The sequence below is a fragment of the Protopterus annectens genome, chromosome 1.part0 (genome assembly GCF_019279795.1).
Source record: "Protopterus annectens isolate FY-2018-M chromosome 1.part0, PAN1.0, whole genome shotgun sequence".
Lineage (NCBI taxonomy): Eukaryota > Metazoa > Chordata > Ceratodontiformes > Protopteridae > Protopterus > Protopterus annectens.
In genome coordinates this window covers 1924382669-1924397001 of record NC_056725.1, presented here as the reverse complement: position 1 = coordinate 1924397001, position 14333 = coordinate 1924382669, and the positions used below count along the sequence as shown (strand labels likewise).

Below are 14333 nucleotides of genomic sequence, written 5' to 3'. Positions count from 1 at the left end.
GGAGGGTAAAACTTCAATATTTGAAGTTGTACATAGTTTTGTGTGTTAATATTAAATTAATTGGTTTTAGAGGGTATTTGGGTTTGCTTGTTTTTGTTTGAGAACGTTCAAGAAAACAAAACCTTTTGTAAGATGTGACGTAGGCTCAGGCTCAAATGCATATGACAAGAAACAACTATATAAAAGTTCAACCTGCCAAGTAGTGTATGCATATAACACAAAAGGTGGTAGGCATTTAACAAAAAGGTGTACATAAAAGATGAGAATAATTACTTTTAATACGATGATGCTTTCTGTAATGTCTTTAAATGTCAGCAGTCTCACAGATAAATACAAATAAAAAGAACAGTGAAGTATATTAAAAATGTAGAGTGCAAATAGCTATGTTACAGGAGACACACATGGAAAGAACTGAACATGTGAATTTGATAAAGAAAGGTTTTCAGGATGGTTATTCAGTAAAATACCTGGGACAAAGGAAAAGAGAAGTACTTATAGTAATTACAACAGGAGCTCCAATAGTGGTAGAAGAGGATAAAAAGGGATGACAATTGTAGATTTATAGTGCTAAGGGGCTACTGGCAAGTGAGATGGGTTACAGTATCATGTGTTTATATTCCATCTAAAACTGCTGTAATGGAGTTTAAGTAACTTCTGGGAGAAATGATCACTTTTCAGCAAGCAATATTACTTATAAGTGGGAGCCAGAATTTGATTCGCAGTAGTGAAGATGTGGGGTCCAGAAGGGAAAGTATAAGAAAGGAGGGGAGATATTTGAAGAAATGTATGAAAATATTTGGCATTGAAGATGTTAATTCAGTAATAGGAGTTCTGAGTGAATTTACATATTATTCCACAATACATAATAACTGGGCTAGACTAGACAGAATTTACATTTCACAGGAATATGTGCATTTAATTGAAGGTCTTGATAAGCACCCAATACTATTTCAGATCGTACACCAATAATACCTAAAATAAAAATGCAAGGTAATGAAATAAAAATGAGACACTGGCTCTTTCACATCTGTCTGTTAAAAAGAGAGGAATTTAAGGAATTGGGTAGTGGAGATTATTCAGGAGCTGTTCAAGAGGATAAAAATTACTTCTGAAAATATATCTAGGGAATTGGATAACATTAAGGTGCTGTTTAAAAATAGTATGGACATAAAAAAGGGAGCTATGGTTAAGAATAACAAGATTATTTAGAGGGACTGACAAATGTTAAAGTATTGCAGAATAGGGGAATCTCACAACAAGAAGAGGAACAACTGTAGAATGCCAAGCAGAAAATAAGGCATTGCCTCGATAATATACAGGAGTTTAGAAAGAGGGATGTTAAGCCACTGTTTTTTGATAATGACACTAGAGCACAATAACTTTTAGCACACCCACTCAGGCAACAGAAAGTAGAAGGTGCTGTCATCAAGTTTAGGGATCCTATAACAAGGAAGGTAAGTAGAGATCCTGTAGAGGTACTAGAAATATTTTGGAAATTATATGAAAGTCTGTATAAAGCAGAGAAATATGGAAATCAAGAAAATATACAAAATGTTTATGGAAGAATTAAATATGACAGGCTTTGGAAGCTAAGGGTTCACACCACAGAAAGATCTGATGAAGTCTGTAAGTGTTTGTGATGAAAGTGCTTATATGTACAATTTGTATGTGGGTTTGTGCAATAAACCATTTTTTTTTTATTCCGATGCATGTTGGATTTAATAGTTTGTATTTTCTTTGTTTTGTGAAGAATTAAGTATAGTACGATATGAGCAGTTAAAATGCTTTTAGTCCCATTAGTCTTATGCACAGGTCAGGCATATTTTTATCAACCTGAGGAGAAGTAATAAAGTGCTGAAGGAATTTATCTTGGAGGGGAGGATGGCAAGAGTCAAGGGGTGTAAGCTGATTCTTCCAGTAAACAAGGCAGATTGGGATTACCTGATTTCAAGGGGTATTTCAGAGCTAAACAGTTAAGGCTCCTAGACATAGCACAAGCAGAAAACTATAATTAAAAGTGGAAAGGGAAAATGATGAAACAGCGGGGTAGCTCAAGAAACAAGGAGAGACTGTGATTTTTGGATACATGCCTTTAAGGAGAATAACATTAATCATACAGAATTTTATATCCATAAAGTAGCAGAACATATCTTAGGAACTAAGCCAATATGGGAATGGAAAAAGGAGATTCTGCCAATAGGGATGACTTCAATTATGGATATAGGCAATAGGCAAGAGGGGGCTAGAATTATTTTGAGAAAACTGGCAAAGGAACCAAGGTATTGGAGCAAATAATTAGAGAGGGAAAGATGATAGAATGGGAAGACTCCAATAATTTATTGGGACTGCAGGTTAGAGATTTCCTTCCATATCAAGGACAGATATCAGCATTTAGACAAAGAGAAAGAAGTAGGGGGGTCCTAAACGAAAGACCAGTACTGGTAGAGTTTTTTAGTAAAATTTAGAACAGAAGCTGTCATAAAAAAGGACTAATTAGTAGAGCATATAAAATGTTGCATAATAACTATGAGAATCAGTCAGAGGATTGAGAAGACTAGATAAGTGATAAATAAAGAAACAGTGGGAGGGTATATGTATGTCTCCCAAATATGCAACAACATCATGAAGATTTAGGATTTTTGCTCGAAAATGTTTAAATATTTTTATACCCCTGCTAGACTCTAGAGAATTTTTCCTCAGGTAGACAGCAAATGTTGGAGGTGTGACAGAGAAGAAAGATGTAATTGGGAACATATTTTCTGGGAGTGTGGTGAGTTGGTGGACTTTCAGGATTTCCTGCAGGATGCACTGTCAGAGATGCTAGATGGGCAGATCGTTGTGACGAGGGATGATTTTCCTGAGCTGTGATACAGAATTAGAATTGCCTTGACATGGTAAGGCCTTGCTGTGTCTAAGTGTGGTGGCTGTCAAAAAAGCAATTATTAGAAAATGGAAATCAAAATGTAAACCAACTGTACTGGAAGTAGTGAATATAGTAACAGAGATAAAGCAACTGGAATTGAGATATTTGGAAAAGGGTTAGACAAACTACATAGGAAAACTGGGAATGAGGTTTAAAAGAAGACTTAAATGAGCTATGTAATATTTGACTGAATACGATTGGGTAGATTATAAGTGATGTATAATGTTTGCAACTGGGAGTGTGGCAGTATGGTTTGTGATGTAAAATGCTTGCAACTAGGATTGTGTTGGTGTGGTTTGTTTTCACTTATATAAATGCATGATTGTAAGTGATGGTTTAATAAAGATGTTTCTTGTTTAAAAAAGGGCAGGAATTGAATAATTTATGTAATGTTGCTTAGGTTATATGATATATAACATATGTCAAGTATAATGTTTGTAAATGTGAACTTGTCAATACAGTTTGATTACTTCTATATAAATGTAAATTTGCCTATGTCACAAGTGATAATTCAATAAAGGTGTTTAAAAAAAGGAAAGTAGAAAGGGTTGTCACCAAACCTAGGAAGCCTCTAACAAGAAAAATAAGCAGAGGTACTGTAGAGCTATTAAATATATTTTGGACATTTTATGAACCTTTGCATGAAGAAGAGAAATGTGCAAATCAAGAAAAAGTGCAGATGGAAATAATTATGGAAGACTCAAGTATGCAAGGTAATAAGTTAATGAGGCCCAACAATTAACAGTTAAAATAGGAGGAGATGAGATAAAAACGGTGATGTATAATCAATCTGCAGGAAAGTCTCCAGGAATAGATGGCATTTTTGTGGAAGTTTGGAAGCTAGGAAGGAAGAAGGTAATAAAGATGTGGAAGTTTTTACATAACATTATTTAAAACTCAGGGGAAGCACCAACATCTTGTAAGAAAGCTGTGGTGGCTGTAATACCTAATGATGGTAAAGATCCATAATTCTCAACTTTATAAAGGCCCATTTCATTTTTAAACTATGCTTGTAAGTGTTTGTGTATAATAGCTGAAAGAAATGGCAAAGGTGTTGCCAAAATTGATAGATTGTGGATCAGTGTGGTTTCATGGAGGGGAGGTAAACATTTGACAACATTAATAAAACAATGATAAGCCAAGGTGAAGCAGAATGCAGAAGATACTGTTATTGTTGGTGGGTCTTGAAGCAGAGAAAGAAAGCATTCAACAGAGTAAGGTGGGATTTTATGAGTAGGGCCATGAAAGCATTCCCTTCCCTCGTGCAACAATAAGGTTAATTAGGTGGATATATTAAAGATCGGAAGTAAGAATTAAAGTGGGAGGGTTCCTCTCTGATAAATTATGTCTGAACAGAAGAACCAAGCAAGGGTGTCTTTCCTTTTTGTTATTTGCTTTATATTTAGAGTCATTAACAAATAAAATAAGGGACTCAGAAATTCAAGGATTTAATTTGTATGGTAATCGAGAAAAGTTGGCTATATTTGCTGATGGTATTATTTTGTACCTGATAAATCCAGTAAAGGACATCTCAGTGTTGTGGAACATTTTGAGACCATTTCAGATTTTTAAAATTCATGAAAATAAAACAATGGCTATACTTGTAAATTCTGTACCTACACATTAATTGGTTAAGCAATACCCATATTTATGGAGTGTGGATTAAAAAGGTTTCTGTTATAGCAGCTAAGGATATGTAGGAAGAGACTAAAATGATGATAGAAAAACTGAGTATCTGGAAGCCCTTGTTTATGGATATGAATAGTGTTACAAGAAGTCAAACAATTTTTATTTCCTTTAGTTATATATATATATATATATATATATATATATATATATATATATATATATATACAGGCATATTTTGTATCAACCAGAGGAGAAGTTGTAGACAATAAAGAGTTGAAGAAATTTATCTGGGAGGAGAAGAGGGCAAGGGTTAAGTGGGATAATTGATTCTTCAAATAGAACAAGCTGGTTTAGGATTACTTGATTTGAAGGGGTGTATTAGAGCTACACAGTTAAGGCTCATATACATAACACAAGCAGAAAGTTATAATTTAGAGTGGAAAGGGATGATGATGAAGTTGGGGGTGGATTTCAAGAAATAAGGAAAGAGTGGGATTTTGGAAGCAAGTATATCCCTAAGGAGAATAACAGTAGCCATACAAAATATATTCATAAAATAGCAGATAGTATTCTAAGAACTAAGCCAGCATGGGAATGGAGAAAGGAGATTTTGCCAGTAGGGATGACTGCATGTAGGAGTACAGCGAATAGGCAAGATGGGACTGGAATTTATTGGAGAAAACTGGCAAAGGAACCTAGGCGTTGGGAACAAATGACTAGAGAGAGAAAGGTAAAAGAATGGGGTGAAACAAGAAGATATTTGGTCCTTATGCTAGAGGCTACCTTCCCTATCAGAGATTGATATCAGAATGTATGTAAACAGAAAGAATGGGGAAATCCTAAGTGAAAGACCTGCTCTGGTTGAGTTTTAGTTGTATCTAGAACAGAAGCTGCTGTTAAAAAGGAAACATTAATAGATATGTATACATGTAAAATATTGTACGGTAACTATAAGAATCAGTCGGACAAGGTTATAAAAGATTTGATAAAGAAATTGGATAAACATTTCACAAGGGAATGATATATGTATGGCTCCCAAGTATGGAGCAAAATCTAGAAGGTTTAGGATTTTTGCTTGAAAGTGTTTGCATATGTATTTTTATACCCCAATCAGGCTTCAATGAATTTTTCTTCAGGTAGATGGCAATTGTTGAAGGTGTGATGGGGAAGAAAGAGGTAACTGGTAACATATGTTTTAGGAGAGCAATGAGGTGGCAAATTTTAAAAAGTGTGTACAGAGTACTTTGTCAGAAATACTGGGTGAGCAACTAAGGATATGATTCTTTTCAGCTGGGACACATGATCTGAATTGCTTAGATATAGTAAGGCCTTGTTAAGTTTAATTCTAGTGGCTGACAAAAAGCAATTACTAGAACATAGAAATTGAAGTGTAAACTAACTGTATTTGAAATATTGATTATTATAATAGAAATAAAATAACGATGTGGAATCTTTAGAAAAGGAAAGGAGCAACTTACATCAAAATAAATGAAGTTGCGGGAGCATTACGTGTAGAATAATATTCTGGAGGAGTGAGGTTTAAGGGAAGGTAGGAAATGAGCAATTTGTGAAATATTAGACTGATAGTTTTAAAAAAAGAACATACATGATATATAAAGTATGTAACTGGAAACATTATGGTTTGTTTATTTTTATTTTAATATATGTTTGACTATGTCTTAAGTGGTAATTTAATAAAAGTGTTTACAAAAAATCTCCACAATTAACCTTATTCGGCTGCTGGCCTGGTCTCAGGAAGTCTTCTCTCATTAGCTCAAAGGAAGAGCCAATGAGAGAAAACTTCCTGGAGTGGTATTTTTTTGAAGAGATGAGCAGTCAGGGAACAGGTCTTTCTGTAGCTTGCTTTTCTTTTCTTTTTTAACAGTGTATCTTCTTGGATTAATCGCTTGTTACCTGGATCTTAGTTATGCTGTTTTTTGAGCTACTTGAAGTACCAGAGAACAGGTTTTCCTGAAGCGTGCTTTGCTTTCTTTTTAATATTAGGTCTCCTTCCCGCAGTAAATCCTTGCTGCTTTCTGGCACTACTTGAGCCTTATTCATAGAATACATTCTTGTTGCTGTCTCAGAGCTACGCTTTCTGTTTTTGAAGCATTGCTTAGTTAGGAAACAGGTCTTCCTTTTGCTTGCTTAAGAGGTTGCTGCTGCCTGGACCTTAGTCTTTTTGGAGCTACTCCTTCAGCCTGGATCCCAGGAGGCCAAAATTGTTATTTTTATTTTTTAAGAGATAAATCTGAAGCGAAGTCAGAGGAACCCCAAAGTACAATGTTACATTAGGGGTGTGGGTGGGGTGCCAGACATAATCCCTGGAACATCAGAAATCCTTCCAGCCAGTAATTCATATAATGCTTTGTCATTAGACATGCATAATTCTTACTGTTCAGAAAATGTTCTTTGTCCCAAGGAGAAGGAGAGCAGAGCAGTGTCTGGTTGTGACTTTTTCAGAATCCCACAGTAGGCAAATCAGATGGAAGCAGATGGACTAAAACTCTGTATCCTTGACTACAGGAAACAGTTCATAAAGAGCTTGGAGTCATAATCCTCTGTACCAACCTTTCATTAACAAGTACACTTTCTGATAAATTATTGAAGGATTGCAGTCACTTAGTAATGCCACTCATTGGAGTTTCATAGTTTTTTGTTTAGAAAATGAATGTCCATGTACCACCCATTGTTACAGGTTCTTGTGTAGTTGGTAGGCATACAGTCCAAGAGGCCATTAATGAGCCTAGTCCAAATTCCCAAAAGCACTGTCTGGTTAAGAGACTTGCTGAATGTCACACAGTAGTCAAATGAAGTCCTGAGGGAATCAAACCCTGTAGTACAGGAATTAGCTTGCTTTTACAGCCCATTGCCTTAATCCTGTATGCCAGCTAGAAGAATACATGCATATGTGACTTTGTTTGTTAACTTTTTAGGTGAATTAGAGTTGTCTGGTGGCGCTGAGATGTTAAATTGTTGCTTTTAATCAGAAGTGCAGACAGAGTTTGAATTCTTCACTTCTTTTGCCTACTGTATGACGTTTTTATAAAGTCGTTTAGCCAGACATTGCTGTCAGGTTATCCTTGAAAACAGGTGTCCAGTTGGTTAACCTGGTCAACAAATAGATAAAATAAAATATTTAAAATTTGTTTCTCTTTAGGCCTTTGTCTTCCCACTGTTTTTGGCTTTGTTCAGAATTCTTGAGCAAATAAGCTGAACTATTCTTTTTGGCCTGTTTTTGTAAAACTTGTAGATTTCTGGTAAATTTCCAAGGACTGTAGTCATTAAATAATGATAGGCGTGTGAAGTTTATACATTGTATCCCTCAGAAAATGCTTTGTCATGTGGTGTTCTGAAAATATGTGGTCAAATTGCAAACATGCATGCGTACAAGCACACACACATATTAGTACAGAGAGGCCTTCTGCTCGGGCACTGCTAGAATCACAGAATTAAAAGCAAAACATTAGCTTTCATTTGGGACTTTAACCTAAGGCCTCCAGCCATGCTTGGATGTGGGGGTTGGTAGGTAAAAGGAAAAATGGAATATTCAGTAGCGTCTATCCATTACCTCTTTCTGGTCCGGTGGCAGTGTGGAAGGCCTTGGGTTTGAGTCATAAATTAGAGATATGTTCCTTTCACTTCTATGATTTCAGAAAATGCTTGCTAATGTAGTACTTGTTATTCTAACAACTTTTTAAGTATATAAGAACACTTTTAAAGCTGTTTCTATTTTTGTCTTTGTTTCCGATTCTTAATCTAAGAAATTAAGAGGACAGAGGGGAGTTTTGCAGTAGGTAGCACTGTATGGTTCTGATAGCACTAAGCTAAGATACATTTCTGGGCCATTAATTATGAATTTATTCGTTCAGTTGATCTCAAGCAGATATCGGAGTGTACCATCATAGAAGTAGCTGCAAGTGATATATATGTGTGTGTATGTGTGTGTGTGTATATATATATATATATATATATATATATATATATATATATATATGTGCACATGCGCACAGAGGGTGTAGTTCTCAACTATCCCTATTTTTTCCTCATACCTGTGGTCCATTTGTCATGAAATTTGTGGCTTTCTGGTAAAGTGCTGTGAACTGTAGTCACTAAATAATGATGAACATGAGTTTCAGATTTCATACCCTTCTGAAAATGCATGTTACTACCAAACCTGCTAACCTAGCACCTTTCTAAGTATGTCTGTCTGTTCTTGATTTTGGATGATCGTTTCAGTTTATTGAGCTAAGATGTTGGGAGGGCATGGGGTATGGGGGTATAATGCATTGTACTGTACGGTTCTCAGATCAGTGTAAAATACACTTAGTTAATTACTTACATATTCACTCCTTTGATTACAGGCAAACATCTGATGTGTACACTGTAGTACAGGGGTCTGTTATTGTTCACATCTGTATGTATAGGAATACTTGGTTCCTGCATACCAAAGTAGTTATTGTGTAAAGGAAGGAACTGATTTTTAATAATCGGCAACATCATCATGCAAACCATGCCTTTTTGGTATGATCCTTTTTTTCTTTGTCTTGTTGACTGTTGACAGCATGTTTATTATTTGTTTGTGAATAAACCTGACATCATCAAGTCCACACGTTTAATGTAATGTTTTAAATATGAGTACATTTTTAATTTAGCTTATTTTTTCATGTATATTTTTGTGTAACCCTTAAGTTAGTATAAGCTATGCGGGTGCAGTAGGATGAACACAATTATTTTATGTTTGTTAGTTATTGCAAATGGTGCACTTTTGTTTATATTTGTGATCACTTTATTTCAATATTTTTTGTTTAGTAATGGTTTAACGATAACATTTAACGTGCTTTCTGTTGATAAATCTCCTGTTGGCATTGTTGCTTAATGGCGTTAGGTCAGTGACTGAAATATGACTTGTAGGAGTAGTAGGAAGACAGTTAAAATTATAAAGCAAATTGTTATTCTCAGCTGCTGAAATGTACATAATTTATTTTCCCAATTTCGTGTTTGCGTGAGAAGTTTATTGACTGAAATTTATATGCTACAGAATTATGAAAAGTGCTTGGAGATTGTTCACTTTATGAACCAAGAAAGTTTTTCTTCCTGGTGAAAAAAGTATATATTTTATTGTTCCTTTGAATTAAAAAAGAAGAGTAGCTAAAAATGAATGTTACCACTTTGCTTTGGAGGAGATATTTGCAGACTGTAATCCTTGTAGTGAGTATTAGTGAGTAATTTCTTGCATAATTTGATACAGGTGATAGATGTGATGCATGCAGGTGACATTCTTGGTGATGTCTGCCTCCTCTTCTACATTTTGTGCAGTCGCAAAAGTTGCTTCATCTGATGTAATTTCCAACAGGCCTGTAAATAAGGTGTTGAGAGCATAAGATTAGCTTAGCATGGACACAGTGCGTAAGAATAGCAACTAAATAATTTTTTGTAAAGTTTTTTACCTCCATGCCTGCCCACTGCCAAACCTTCCCGATGGGTCTCTGTCCATTCATTCTGCCATACTAGGGAGTTAGCCCAGTAGATTACAAGGGGAAAGTCATCCAGAGAGACCATCGTACAAGCAACCATGAGAATTGCTTGCATCTTTGCTGTCGTTCTGCAATGAGGGTATTTGTTTATAGCTTAACCCCACCCCTGGGTGGGGTGCGAGCATAAGAGTGTAGGAACAAGCTGACTCGCATCACCATGGCCACCCATACACTTATTAATGAAAGTACCACCAGGCAGTGATATGGTTGGATGAAAATGTGCACTGTGATGCCACCCCTCTTCCAAGAGATTTTTCTGTATGCATCCTTCTCTGCCAAGCCATTCTCCCCAGGATGAGTAAGCCCACCCTCCCCTGCATTCTCCCCAGGATGAGCATTCCTGCCCTCCCCTGCCAACTCTATCAAGCCCCTGATTGCTAATTATACTTGGATTACCTGGGCTGTAGTCAGGTCTTTATCCCTCTTCCCCACTGGAGTTGACTACAACAACAAAGTTATCTTTGTGTAGCACAGGCAGGGCACGTGCTTTATTATGCAAATCCCTTGTATTTTTCCATAAACGGACTAGAAGCAGTAATTATTCAGACCTTCAGCATCATCAAGACATAGTTGTAGGAAGAAGAGATGAGTGACTTCAAAGTGCTGACTGCTCAGCAGCACAGCTAGTTTCCTTGCATAAGACGCCTCAAATCATTTTTTTTTTTTTTGAAGACATACAGAGTACTAAATTATGTCATAAATCACAAACAACGCTAAAAAATAATCAGGCAGAAGCCAAAAAACAACGCCAGTTCCACTGAAAAATTTAATACAGCTTAACGCCTCGGCATAATAGCCTTCAATGAGCATAAATCACAGAACACACCCACTCATATAAATACTGCAATCAATTAAACAATTATATTAAATTAATCACATATATAGCAAAATTTAAAGAGAACAATACATTACTTAATACCACTTATCTAAAAAAGACTACTTATATATAAAACTACAATAAACTTTTCCAATTCATTTCTAAATTTAAACCATTAGGTGACAGTGTTATATTTTAATATGTAAATAGCTTCTTTATACAGTAAAACATTTTTTATTAGCCTATCATCACCTTTTTTAACCAACACTTTCTCAAGAACACAACATTCAAATACGTCTACATTACCATTATGAACTTCTATAAAATGAGAAGCAATTGGACTATCTAACATACCTCTTTTTATATCCCTAACATGTTCTTGCATTCTCGTTTTAAATTTTCTTTTTGTCTCCCCTATATAATAGAGTTTACATGGACACCTAATACAATAAATTATACCTACAGAATTACAAGAAAAAACATTATTTGGTTTGTAAGTAATACCATTAATTTTATCAAAATATAACTTTACATATTTACATATATTACAGCGACTACAGGCAAAAGTGCCATATGTCCGTATATTGTAGTAAACCTGATCACTAGGTGGAATATAATAAGCCTTAATTAATTTGTCTGATAGGTTTTGACCTCTCTTGAAAGCTATTTTAAGAGTATTAGGAAGAAGTTTATAAAGATTCCTATCAGATATCAAAAATTTCCAAAAATATTTAATAATATTCCAAATTTTATTACTAAATGTATTATAAGTAGTAACAAAATAAATATCCTTAATTTCTTGATCAGAGACTTTTAAGTTATTATTTTTTGTATTTTTTTTTTTATTATTTTCAGCATCATCAAGACATAGTTGTAGGAAGAAGAGATGAGTGACTTCAAAGTGATGACTGCTCAGCAGCACAGCTAGTTTCCTTGCATAAGACGCCTCAAATCATTTTTTTTTTTATTTTTGAAGACATACAGAGTACTAAATTATGTCAGTGTGACAGTCAGACAGGCCCAAAGCCTTTTGATTTATATTGCAATTAATTTTTATTCTCGGTTTAGAGTTTTTGTTAATGCATTTTCTCTCTTTTTTTCTTCTCTTATTTGTCTGATTACCTCTGTATTGTGTTGTGGGATGTTGCACAGTGAGCCTGGACACCAGCCCACTTAACTGTTAACAAAGAAAAAAAAACACGGCTTGTAGTTGCACTTCCTCTGTTTACAGTCATCTGTTTGTATTTCAGTCGCACATATTCGCAGGAGAAATACAGCTTCAAAATTTAGGCCACTTGTCAGCCGCTTCAGTAGCTTAACGTTAGAGGAACAGAATTTTGATTGAGGGTCTGTGTTCAAATCCTAGTTGAAATTTGCACTTTAATGCTGTGTTACTGTGCTTCCGACAGTTCTGGTTTTTGTATCAGTTTATTCCGGTCTTGGTTAGTTCGGTGCATTTTCTCCTTTCCCCTTTGATTACTATTCTTTCTTTTATATATAAAATACGACTGTGTAGCTTCTCTTTAGGGAGCTAAATTCAGTATATATTCAGAAGCATCCATATTTAATCAGTATTGCATATTTTTACTAATATTGATATTTTCTGACATTATATATATATATATATATATATATATATATATATATATATATATATATTCCAGTGCCGCCTCAGTATAGGCAGTGAAATGGCACACACAACTTAAAAGTAGAACAGTCCTTACTTCTTCATTCCCAAGTCACAAGGTGATGTTCATCTCTGTTTTGGGTGCCATTGGCTCTTAATTTTGCTACATATTCTGCTAAATAAAGTCAGTATTTCAGAATTTTGGTCCTTTAGTAGTAGGATCCCCCGTTAGACTCACATGATCATCTAACTACTTGGATTTGTGCCATTTAGTTTACAGATGTATATATACTACACATTTTGGTTGTATAAGTTTAATATCAGAAAAAAGTGTCTCTTGGAAAAATTATGTTCTGACCCCAGAATAAAAATACACTGTAGTCCGCTAACTTTCAGAATACATTGCATTGTATTCATTGTGTTGATAAATAAGGTACATTGTTGTTTTCTGAAACCCCAAGAAGGCTAAAAGGTTGTGGAGAACTGCAATTTTCTTTGTTTCCTGTTTGCATGGTTTCATTGTGGATATATAACCAATGTGTATATCACTATATGTAGTACTGGAGTTTGATGTAAATATGGTGTTAGTGGCTATTGCTCATTACTGTTTTCCTGTAGCAGAATGTTTGCTATTAAAGGAATGTTGGCTTAGTTACTAAATTGCAACTATTTAGTCTGAGATGTTGCGTAATCATTTTAGTTTTGCATCTGCATATAACTGTATATTATAAGAGTTGCAATGCAGCATACTGAATATTATGTTGCTTTTGTAAAGTAAAATTTAAGTTGTTTACATGCATTGAGTATTCTTTATTCCCATATTGTTTTCATTTTTACAGACTTTCCAAAAAGCAAAAAAGGAAGCAACGACAGAAAAGAACAGAGGTATGTAATTTAGTTGGTCATTATTGTTTTCCACAGTTGACAAACCTCAAAAAAAGTTTAGTAGAAACCTTGGTGCAGGTTTCCGACAAAAAATATTTTTCGTAGGGCAGTTTTACTTACCCATTATCCTGTCATAGGCAGTTTCCATGTGTATTGTTTAGGTTGTCTTGGAATCCAACTTTGAAAGAAATAATTTTAGAGATAATTGTTTTGCTTTTACTAAAAGGACATTGCATGTTGCATTATTTTGTCTCTGGAGCCTTTGACATCATCCATACGAACAACTTACTACTGGGGACCCTCTTTGGTGGGTCTGCACTTGACTTTATCCTGTCTTCCATTCCTTTCAGCATTCCTGTATCTTGGAAGCTGTCCAGCTTGGGAATGTAAGTGCTGTATACAGTACTGTTTTGGCATCATGCATCACACACAGAGAGTGTGCTTAACCATGAGAACTGTCATTTCTTTTTTGCCATTCACACTGTTCAAATTATTTTGATCATGACTTGCATTAAGTAAAGTTAAACTGCTGGGTGCCTGAAGCAGCAAAACTTTTTAACAACATGGGGACTCTATGCTCCAGACCAGAAGTGTATCCCTCACTGGTAAGATCAGACCATAAACTAATCTCACTGGATATTCACATCCCGACCCCACCCCCTGCCCAGAAAACCACAGTGAAAAACTTCTCTAAAGCAAATTTCACACTCCTCAAAACCGAGGTGGAATCCTTCAAAGCCCGGGCCTGTGGAAAATACGGCCCAGACTGCAGAATCCTTTATAAACGCATTCTATGAACACCTTCAGGAATGCATGGATCATGCGATCCCAAATAAAACCAAGACCCAATCCTCCAAAGGCAGACGTCCTGTCTGGTGAACCCCAGCCATAAACAAACTATACAATAGGAGGAGG

General features: G+C 35.3%; 1 protein-coding gene across 2 annotated transcripts in view; it reads left to right on the top strand.

The window, feature by feature from the left end:
- The window catches only part of DNAJC21 (DnaJ heat shock protein family (Hsp40) member C21), a 718487-nt gene that overhangs the window by 493711 nt on the left and 210443 nt on the right, over positions 1-14333 (top strand). For both annotated transcript variants that reach the window (XM_044070174.1, XM_044070166.1), the window contains exon 9: positions 13373-13418. In XM_044070174.1, the coding sequence (XP_043926109.1) occupies positions 13373-13418 (46 nt within the window). The remainder of the gene's footprint in view (positions 1-13372; positions 13419-14333) is intronic.